Raw genomic sequence first — 11695 nt, forward strand, 5'->3', positions numbered from 1 at the left:
AGTGATAAGTCTTCTGGGTTACAAATGTATTAAACTACACATTTATATATAGGTAAAAAATACATCCATGTCTGAAGAATACARTGAAAAATGTTACTAATAAGAACAACTTGTACTTTTTGTGCAAGATGTACAAAATCCTGCCTCCTTTAACAGCTGCACCTTAATTTGCACCCTAAAGCAAAGAGCACCCTACGCTTCTTTCGTTTTCATGTGGGCAGAGCCCCAATTATATGTAACCCAAACCATTAACAGAATTAGAAAAAACATGACATAAGTAGAAAAAAATTCACAATTATCAACTGAAAGCAAAAAGAATGCAAGCACGGAATCAAAGTGAWTTTTTTCTTTAATTGCATAAATTGTTTCAATAATGTAAATACATTATTTACATTAATGTAGAGAGCTTAAAGATACTTGCTGTCATCTAATCATGTCTCGTTTCAACTCCTGACTTTGGAATTTTAAGAGAAAATCATCCTGTTAATTGTTCGATGATTCTCATTGCCAACCCTTACAATTGAAGCAGCACCCACCTTGCTGCTTCTCTTTTTTGTACTTTACCATCTCCTTGTTTGTATACCCAGTGTTTCGCAAAATATCCTCCAGAAACATCTCTTTAACTTCAAAAGGTCTTCCTTGGACTGAAAGCATTAAAAATCCACAAAAAATTACACATTCCCTAGCTTCACTTAGAGCATTGATTTTTTTAAAAAGTACTTCCATTGGAGTTTATTATCTTAAAATAATACAAAACAAAACATTTCCAAAGTAAAATGCCAGCTACTTTTYTCCTCACTAACCTCTTCAAATATATCAGATGTCACACCAAGAGATATTCATAAGACTGATCGTTATTAACTGCAATTTTCTTTTTATGATTAAAAGAAAACAGCCATTTTCTTTCAAGGTTTACAAACAAGAATTTGTAAGAATTTACAAGAATGTAAGCCTGCCACCTGGATTAAAAATTTTATTAATTGATAAGCAATTAATACAGATTTGGGCAAGATTCTCCACGGAGACAATACATCTTTGTAGGGAACTACTTTCTTTATGAGGAAGTATGTGAGGAGATACACTTAACTCAATGTCCTCAACTAATTCAGGAAAACTGGGGTTTCTTTCCTGAATACTTCTTGACAGAGACATCCCAGTGGTCTTTACCTCATAGTAACTTACCCTGATTTCTTTTTCAATGTTTCCATTTTCTAGAGCTTACTGCAGTTATTAACAGATGATTTCTGCATGAAGACTTCATATCTGTACATTTTGATCTCYGGTCCCTTAAGTTGACTTTAGACCACTCAGGATTTTCCTCCAGAAAGAACAATCTACAGTTCACATAGTTTTGGAAGCTGTCATAGAGGAAATCTTCCAAAACTGATCACCAACTCTGTACTACAGCAAACCAAACAATAAAATGTTGGTTGCTGTGGTCAGGATTTTGTCAGCCATATTGTTGAGGGAGAATCAAACCTTTTTCATTACATTAACAGACAAAAATCAAAAGCTGCTTCTTTTAATTTTCTGGGTTTTTTTAAAAAAGAAAGAAAAAAAAAAAAAGCATCGTTTCAATTGCTATTGGCCTACTTAATAGGGAGTAACAGCACAACCACTGTGGTAAAGTGGAGAGATTACCATCAGAATTTCCGAAACAAATACACTGATCTAAAAGAACAGGAAGCTAAAAAAMCAGTAAACTGTGAAGACACACAATGAGATTCTTCCTTGCAAAAAAAAAATCAGAGAACATGAAATCATGYGTAATTTCCAGATCCTGCCTCCAACATGCTGCAAGCCTTATTTCACTAGGCAGAAATTCAGAAGGAGGAACTAGAAATAAATGTCCCCATCTGTAAAAAAAACCAAACAAATATTGGCTAAAGGAAATCAATAACTGATCCCACCCATTTCCTAAAACTGTTAAGATTTTTTTTTTTTTTAAAAGGGCTGAGAGTCTACCTGATTGTCAAATAAAGCATTTCTTTTAAAAGTTACTTTTCAAAACATGTTACATTTGGACATCATTGTTGAAAAGGGAAGAGGACTGCAAGGTGCCAGAGGAAGTTGCCCATGTAGGAAACCTGCAAGCCAGGAGGGTGGGAAAAAGAAAGCAAACCCACAAAAAAAAMCCCCATCTCCCACAAATCTATGTTTTACCTCTTCTAAAGATCAAATTAAATTGAAACAGCAATAATGGTAACTATTCTTTGCATATGAATATAATCTAACTGCAGATAACTGAACATAAACTAACAGAACCTGGATGTCTTTTCTGATTATTTACCTAGATGAACAGCCAATAATTTCCTTTAAAAGAAAGAATCATGTGATTGAAGAATGAAACCCAATCTGCCTAAACCTATATTTCTGAAGTGAACAGGCAAAGTTATCCATATTTCATCCAGTAACAACCTTTATGAGGCCTGAAGAATTAGAATCTCCTGGAATGTATTCATGTGTATCACCCTCACATAGATCCTGAAGTCCTGTATCATCATGGAGACAGCACTTCAATAACMTTTTCTTACTTGAATTAAACTTGGAGAGGGCCAGGACACACCTGCATTTACAGAACTCCCAGTAATAAAAACACTTCACTCTGAAGTAGGAGCAAATAGTTAAGAAAAYGCGAATACATAAAGAACGAGAATTGCTGTAACTCTCAGGGGATTCATCAAGCGCCTTTACTCAGAGTAGTTTGCTACAGTTTAATAAGATCTGTGAGTCTCAGGGAGGTATAATCAGGTTTAAGAGTTAAGATAAATACTTACTGTGTATTACAGGGCAGCTTCCAAAATACCTACTGAAAAGATTTGCATCTAGAGCAGCACTAGAAATAATCAGTTTTAAATTATTCTGGTTTTGCAGCACATCTCTCAGTTTTATTAGCAAAAAGTCACTGAACCTATCTCTCTCATGTACTTCATCCTGTTAACAAAAGGTAAAAAAACAAGAGATAAACAAACATCACAGATTCAAGATCACAGCTTCTGAAAAGTACAAACTTTTTGTTTTAATAAAATATATGATTTGGTGGCACATTACAGAGGCCTTAGAATGTGTAAGTCTAGTGTAAGTAAGGGAGGTTTTTTTAAGCTATCCATAAGCAAAAAAATATTTCAAGAAGTTTTCATCAGAGCAGAGTGCACTGCAAAGCACAAGCTGTACATACCTTAACTTCAGAGGCCAAACTGAATGTCTGAAACCTCTCTAACTTTGTATTTGAAGGATACTTTCATGAAAATGCCACAAGCCACAAATCCTTCAAATCTTAATAAATTCTCATTTCATAAATGATGAGCATTTAAAGAAATGTAGGACAACACTTAATCAGAAAAAAAGGACAGATTGCTTAACAAGTCATAAACAAAGCTAAGGCACATGATTGATTAATCATCTTTGGCATTCTTCTGTTTTGTTCTGTATTATGAATGAATGAAACAAGGACTCAAATACAAGGTTTGTTGGCTGACATCAAGAAAGTATAGATAATTCCCAAGCTTTTTCAACTTTGATGGACAGGTAGGCACCTAAACCAAGCAAGATTTTTTGTCTTCAGTAGTGGAATACTTAGATCTTGCCATAAGCATTCTGGTTCCCCTTACTTACAAAATTCTACAACAGGAATATTAATCATAAATGAACACACTTGAATAATGCGCTAACAATTAGACTGCATATTATCTTGAAAAYGCTGGGCAAACAAATCAATTGAAAATGTGGTATTGCTAGAACCAATACATGGTAATACAAATTCTGACACAATCACATTGTACTGCATCTATSTAAGTCTCCCTAAGGCTTTTCTGCTGACAGAAGTAGCTCAGAAAAACGCTTCAGTCCCCCTCAACTCCTCCTGATTTCACAATTAATTATTAGCATGAATCTAAAATAAGACTTTTTACAGAGAAAACCACAAAGAAATACAGAGAAAGTGCCAAAATCCACGTCTTGGCTGAGTACAAAACATGCATGACACTTTAAGGACTCAGAAAGTCTTTAAAGTTGATTTAGACCAAACAAAAATATCTAAAATGCTCAAATTTAAATAAAGCAAAAGAGGAACTCATTTTCAAATTAACAAGCAAGACAAACTGTTCCACCTCACATGACAGAACACGGGATGCTCACCACAATAACATGGGTCACAGTGGAGAGAGTGCTGTCTCCTGCCATCAGCGTGCGAAGCAGCATGTCATTAGTGCAAAATGTTACCAGAGTCTTTGGAGAAACCCTGTTGAACAGATCACGGGGAGAATTCAGGGGTTTTGTACCATTTAAAGGCTSCTAGATTTCCTGGCTCAAAAATTAAAGAAGCTGCTGACCAGAGGAGGAACTACAGTTCTCATGCATACCACTTGTTTTTAAAATATGCCTACTCCCAGACATTTCCTAACAATTCTTAGTACTTACACTCCAAAACTTCAGACAATGAATTCACTGAGAAAAAGAGATTCAAATTTTAATAAATAAGGAAGTTAAACAGAACCATGAGAAGCTCTCCACTTAATTCAATTTACTGGAAAATTCCATGTGGAATAATAGGCTCCAATTCCTCAGCGTATGCTTGGGCATAGTCTCTGTATTTGCCCACATATGGTGGGATGAGCTTGGCTGGATGCCAGGTGCCTACCCAAGCCACTCTATCCATCCTCTCCTGTGCTGGGCAAGGGAAAAGAAATACAACAAGACGCACAGGGTCAAGCCAASGACAAGGAGAACATGGGCTTCTCCCATGGGTGACAATTCTCCATGAGCTTCTCCAGCTTCCCACAGGCTGCAGGTCTTCATTAACTGCCCCAGCACAGGTCCCGTCCCCCATGGTGAAGTCCTTCAGGAACAGCCTGCTCCAGCCTGGCACCCCAACAGGGTCACAGTCCTGACAGCAAACCTGCTTCCATGTGGGTTTCCTCCACGGGGGCCACAGGTGCTGCCAGGAGCCTGTTCCCAGCATGGGCTTCTCAGAGGATCACAGCTTCCTTCAGGCATGCACCCACTCCAACATCGAGCCCCGCAGAGCTGCAGGGGGGGATCCCTACTGCACCAGGGACCTCTGCAGGCTGCAGTGRCACAGCTGCCTCACCACGGGCTGCACCACAGGTTGCTCTGGCACCTTGAGCACCTCCTCCCCTCCTGCACTGATTTTCCTGCTGGCAGAACTGCTTCTCTCACAAGCTCTCAGTAGGCTCCTTGGACTGCTGCCTCTATTGCAGAGGCTTTTTTCCCCCATTTCCCACTGTCCCAGAGGCACCACCACCATCATAGATGGGGCTCAGCCTCAGAGAGGCAGATCCTTCTTGGCTGGCACCAGCGCCATCAGATATGAAGAAGATTCCAGCATCTTCTCACAGAAGCCACCCCACAGCTCCCAAATCTTTGCCATGCAAACCCAATGAACTATACAGCACTCAATCACCAAGTGACCAGCTGATCCTTTGTTTTTTCAGAATGCTAAATACTGAAATGTTATATTCTATACCTGTTTTTACTGGCTGTGCCAGTAATTCTCATTGCTTATGTAGTACTGCCATTCTGAAGGAACTGAAAAGTTTTTTAGTACTGCACTTTACAGCACACTTCTGGAAGTCAAAAACTAGACTTCTGTGTTACTGTAAACACCTCTAAACACCTCCGCTCCAGATCTTTTTGCCCATAGCTGGAAGTATTATCATCTCTCCCTTTTAGTCTTTCTCTGGAGTAAATATATTGCTTCTCCTGAAGATGGATTTTCTGCACTGTTTCCAGTAATTCTTCCACTATGATCTGACTTTGCGCTTCTGCCAGCGTAGTAGTTCCACAGATTAATCATCCAGCTTATTTGTGATACATCTTCGCTAGCACTTCTAATCCCTTAATAGCCTTCTGAGCTTTCATACAAATATTGAAACTCTTATCTTGGTTTTGTTGCTCAAGCACATTAATCTTCATTAGCTATGTGCTATCTTCATTCATTCATGCAACACAACCTTTTGTCCTCTTCTCATTACTCATATTCCAACCATTGCCCTTCCCTGAAATGTCACTGGCTATACAGTTCAAAGATGAAAAAACCGCTCACAGTCCATTCACGCTCTCTGCCTTACAGACAAGTTCATAAAGYGATATCAAAATCTCTATTGTAAAACTGATTTTTACATCACTTCATGTTTTAAATACAAAAGCTGAAGCAGAGTAAATTTAACCCAAACTAGACTGGTAAACAATGCCAAACTTCATCAATCACTTTCCAATATTGTCACTCTGCCTTTCATGACCCCCACCAACTCACACTATATAATGTTTATTACAGYATGCTGGTCTTCCTACCTACCTTCAAAACTTGCACAACTTTTGGATCCGCACAGGTTAAAAGCAGAAAGGGAAAAAAAAGAAGAAAGTGTAGACTTGATCTGAAAATCAGACAAGGATTTACATGCACACACACCCTAGAAGAAATTAACATAAAGTACTTGAAATGCAGTTCTGTAAGATAGCCTATGACATGAAACTGCAAAACACAGGGAGAAAACTGTCCTTTTCACTCTGAAAGTATTCCTGATCTGCAATAACATATCCCACCTATAATCTATCTGGCCACATACCAAATATGCTTAAGTTTAAATGTACACAAGATTTACAGTAACACAAGATCAACAGACACTTGGAAATATCTTAATACCTGCTTTCTAACCGGATCTGGTAACCAATTGTCTGGCCAATCTTCTCTCTTCTTTCTGCTGCCACTCTTTCAGCCACAGCAACAGCTGCTAAACGCCTTGGCTGAGTACAAAACACACGACAGGGAGTTCCATTCTTGTAGCAATCATCAAGGATAAACTGAGGGATCTGTAAAGAAGTGGTTCGAATTTACTTTTCAGTTTGAGAAAGTCACAGCTTTTTTTAGCATGGTGTAACAATTTAACTGCACCTCAGTATTACACAAGTTGAAAAAGGCTTTTCAATAGCATTATCACTGCAAACATAACTGAATGGGCAGAAAATAAATTTCTAAGTATAACCTGTTTAGGTTTTGGGTCTTTTTTTAAGTTGAAATGTCTCTCTCCTGCCTCAGAGCAATCTAGAGAAAAAAAAAGCCCTGTAGATAATCTCTCATTTTAACACTGAAAAATACACTACTCTGGGTAACAAGAACAGAACTAGCCTTAAAAGAGAAAGGGCTATATTAACATCACAGCTACTTTCCTTTCAGTATTCTGTATTATTTTAGTGAAAAAAATTATCTATCAGAAAATTGTGCTTTTAGTATGCACTGCTGGCTTAGTATCTCAAAACCAAGAAAGTGAATTGGAACATAGATTTTCAATCATACTGGAAAACAAACCCTAAAATAGCAATAAAAATCCCTTATTACAAATATAGCAAAATTTGTATTCGTTTAGTATAAATACTGCTATTTTTTTATTTCATTAAAGGAACATACTTGAGTAGTTTTTCCTGATCCCGTCTCTCCTATAATCAAAACAATTTTATTGTCCTTTATTATTTGGACAATTTCTTCCTGTTTTTCAAGAATTGGTAGTGACTGCCTGAAAGAATCAAACTCTGATTCCCCTCTTTTCACAGGAACCTGCGGGATACCATCATTAAGTCGACCACTTGTCTTGTTCACTTCTTTGTTTTCTGCAAAGAGAAGTTAAGAATTAACTAATAAAGTTACAGAGGAAAGTTGCTAAAACACTGCTCAAAAACTGTACTTAAAAATTATCATTCCTGAATTTTTATCCATCCTTGTGGGTAAAGTGACAAACCCCTCACACATTCAGAAGTCATATTTACAGMAACACTTCTGGTTATGGTGCTTGGAATAGGTATTTTTCAAAACAGTTATTACTTTCTTTCATATGTACTCTGAACAAAACCAGACTCTCCCAGAYTACTGCTCCAAATCTAAAGAGTCAACAAAGAGAAAATGGAGGAGAAGCTAAACCATAGAAAAGCAGTCTGTTGTATATATCTGAGTGCACATTTCATATCTGCAGTTTTCCCTAGAAATACCCTTGAAATTTCCCTAGAAATTTCCCTAGAAATACATACACAGTTAAACCTCTAAGCTATTCCATGCATCTGCCGGAAATCATACCAATTCAAGCATGTTGTATCAAGAGTCCTGAACTCACACTGCATGCTGTGATGTGCTGAAACGCAATGCAGAAGTAGCGAAAAAACATGCATATCACCTGAGAGAGCTACTTCAAATCCAGAATTGCAAATCCTATTCTGTAATTCCTTCGCAATTATCTTCCAGAAAAATKAAAAGCTTGCTGTAAACTTAATCACACGTATTTAAAGTGATTAACAGATTAATATACTAAATTAAAAGTTCTGTTGTACCAAGACAAACACAGACAAAGAGATTGGATAACTAAAAATACATTCTTGAGAAGCACAGAAAGAAACATACTAGACTATTCATTAACTTATCCCTTACATTCTTAAGACACTGCTTTTTATGATTTTTRTTACAGCTTCTCTCTGTTCATTATACAATCATATTATACAACTGTAACAACTGAAAAAAAACAGCAAAGGAAGCACTCAAGGAATGGACATCATGATTCAGAAATACCCAGTTAAACAAGGCATACTGGGTATAAGTGTTTTTCCTGTTCACTGCAGCCAACCCTGCACACAGAAACACATTATAACTCAACTCACAGCTATTAAGGCTGTGATAAAATCATCTTCATAAAAGCATTGCTTTTTTAAAAAGAACTCCAACATTATACTACCAGTTTGTGTTCCAGTGAACATATTCTAGAAATCAAGAAGTCTGGACAGTAGTCTCTTAAGGACCAAATCTRTTTTGCAGAGATGAAGAAACAAAATCCAAACTTTTTGCTTTACCAAGTATGTGAATTTCTACAAACAGAACAGCCAACCTTGTTTTCTCGTAAGGGTGTTCTTATGTGGCATCATGGTAACAACTGACTCTTCAATCCCTCCTCATACTACTCGTATGAACCCACATTTCACAAACATATTTCCAAAAAGATTTGGCTGSAACTGGCTCAAAGATTCTAAATCAACTCAGCACAAGGTAGCCATCACCATGTGCATGATACCACTGCCCAAGTTCCTCACAACACCAGTTATGAAGGACCGTAATAGCAAAGAACATTCACATGTTTATTTAAAGGGAAAGGTGTCAGGACAGGAGAGAATACAGAACAGAAGGGGATTTTCTGTTTTATCAAGTRGTGTTGATAGACAAGTCCAAATCAGAAGAAACACTGAACATACCAGATTCAAGAGCACACGCATTTCCTCGCTCTGTCCTTGGCAGGAGTTCTGTGCGTTCCTTATTTGTGACAGGAAAGCTCTGAATTAGGCTCCGAATGGCATGTTTGGTACGGAGAGCCAAATCACAAGTCATGACTGTATGTGTTAGTTCTGACACATCCTTCTTCCTTACAGTCAGGTATCGGTTTGCTCCTTTTCTGCAAGCGAGGAAGAAAAAAGTATGTTAGGAATAAGTAACCCAATCTAAGTTAACTTTTACCTGTCAAGGCATGAGATTCTGTGCAAAAACTCTGAAAAAAAAAAAACCAGAGATTGTGGTGAGAAGTTTTTTTTATGGACCCATAAAATCCATAAAGTATGTAAGTATCTCAAAAAGCATTTCACAAGTTCTTGTGAGCACACATAAAGCAATGAACAAAGATACTTCCGTATCTACTTTTAAGCTTTTTTCTCCAACACTATTCCTTGCAACAGAGTAGGGTACATGGGAAACATGGATCATGATATCACYGGCAATGAAATCCCATTAATCTGCACAAAAAAAAATTAAAAACTGGACCCAAACTTACCCTTTGCTTTTAGACACCAGTCCAAGAGACTGACAGAGGCGGTGAACAAATGCTCTTTCAGTACTAGTGAAACTAGAAGGAAATTCCATCTCTAGAATAATAAATAATAAAAAAAAAACCCGGTAACAATGCAACAGGCAGTACTCTTGACATGTTATCTCGATGTTGCAGCACCAYAGAACCTTTAGAATTGGAAATGACCTCTGGAGGTCGCCCAGTCCAACTCCCCTGTTAGGGCAGAGTCACCTGGAGCAGGTGACACTGGAACACATCCCGGTGGGTTTGGGATGTCTCCTGAGGGRCAGCCTCTGCACACTCCCTGGGCAACTGTTCCAGTGCTCTGCCACCCTCATGGGAAAGGATATTCATCCTCATTTTGCAATGGAACTTCCCGTCTTTTAGTTTATGGCCGTTGCTCCTTGGTCTGTCACCAAAAACAATCTGGTGCTGTCCTCCTGGCAATTGCTTTGGAGGTATTTATATGCATTAATGAGATGCCCTCTCAATCTTCTCTAGGCTAAACAGGCCCAGCTCCCACTGTGTCTTTCTAAGACAGAGATGCTCCAAACCCCTCATCATCTCTGTGGCATATGCAGGGCCCGCTCCAACAGCGCTTTGGCCTGAGGAGAACAGGACCGGACACCCCACCTCAGCTGCGCCTCACTGGGGCGCGGCAGAGGGGCACGATCCCCTCCCTGACCTCCGCCAGTGTCCTCCCCACAGCCGCAGCGTCCTCCCGGCCCGGGCTGCGCCGCGTACCCGCCTCGTCCCCGCTCCGGAACCGCTCCAGGGCGAGCTGCACCGCCATCTCCACCTCCTCGTCCACGCCGACCTCCCTCAGGGCCTCGCCCCGGGCGCGCACCGCGGCGGCCGTCGAGCTTCCCGCGGCCCCTCCGGGCTGCCGCCGGGCGACGCGCCTGTGTCGCGACATGGCCCCGACACCGCCCTGACACCGCCCCGACGCTGGCACCGACCGGGGATCGCTGTCCTCGGCCCGGGGGGCGACGCTGGCGGCGGGGCGGGGTCTGCGCGGGATCACCTCCTGCCGGAATCGGCCCCGAAGGGAAGGAAATTGGCTTTTTTCCTCGTTTAAGGTGTTGAAATGTGTCTGCTGAGGTGTGTGTRTGGCAGTGACCGAAAAGTGGCAGCGGTACCCTGTCTAGCCATAATTTACGTGATTTAATTGAATGGTATTAAACGTCGATGCGGCGAAGTTCATCTCAGCCCTCAGCCTCCTCACTCTGTGAAGTGTCACTTGTCCTTGATTTTGGATCGTCTTTTCGTTATGTCCTTTTACTCCATGCTGAGGACATGAGCTTGAAAATAAACCCTAACCTCTTGGGCATGACAGGGCTCGCAATGAAGGCTGCTGCTTCGGAAACATCTTTAAGTCAGAAGGAGAATACTTTGAAGAAGAGCAAACTACTCAGTTGTGAACTTAAGTGGAGAATTAAATAAATAGAAGATAAACACTGATGTAGCTGGCTGAAAAACAATTCGTAGGAGATGTCTACTACAACTGTGTACAAAGCTCAGTTCAGCATAGTTCTGCACTGAGAGGCTGAACTGGAGCTGAAGGATTGATCTATTTTAAGATTACTTATTTTTTTTCAGCTTCTCTGTCTATATATCTTCAACTAAAGTAGGTAATGCTAGTCCCTCATATCTGTTTCCTGTGACATTCAGTACTGTCACTCTCAGAGCACATCACATTTATTAGGGAAAATTAAACAGTTCAGCTGAACAAGATGAGGATTCATCTTATCATCCTTGGTATCAACAGTAATAAGTGAGAGCTCATAACTCATTTGAAATAATCATATCAGAAATCTTTTATTATGAACCCAGATCTGCTACCAGTTTCTGGAAGGCATCATATC

General features: G+C 39.6%; 1 protein-coding gene across 1 annotated transcript in view; it reads right to left on the reverse strand.

Moving 5' to 3' along the window:
• YTHDC2 (YTH N6-methyladenosine RNA binding protein C2) overlaps positions 1 to 10746 on the reverse strand; it is a 28037-nt gene extending 17291 nt beyond the window's left edge. The window contains exons 1-8 of the mRNA XM_057367490.1: positions 10575 to 10746; positions 9816 to 9906; positions 9247 to 9443; positions 7427 to 7626; positions 6665 to 6831; positions 4138 to 4240; positions 2778 to 2934; positions 537 to 644 (exon numbers count right to left, since the gene is read on the reverse strand). Coding sequence (XP_057223473.1) covers positions 537 to 644; positions 2778 to 2934; positions 4138 to 4240; positions 6665 to 6831; positions 7427 to 7626; positions 9247 to 9443; positions 9816 to 9906; positions 10575 to 10746 — 1195 coding nt within the window. The remainder of the gene's footprint in view (positions 1 to 536; positions 645 to 2777; positions 2935 to 4137; positions 4241 to 6664; positions 6832 to 7426; positions 7627 to 9246; positions 9444 to 9815; positions 9907 to 10574) is intronic.
• Positions 10747 to 11695: the final 949 nt, after the last annotated feature.

This window comes from Malurus melanocephalus, unplaced genomic scaffold (assembly GCF_030028575.1).
Source record: "Malurus melanocephalus ecotype Western Australia unplaced genomic scaffold, MMel_1.1 scaffold_80, whole genome shotgun sequence".
NCBI classification, from domain to species: Eukaryota; Metazoa; Chordata; class Aves; order Passeriformes; family Maluridae; genus Malurus; species Malurus melanocephalus.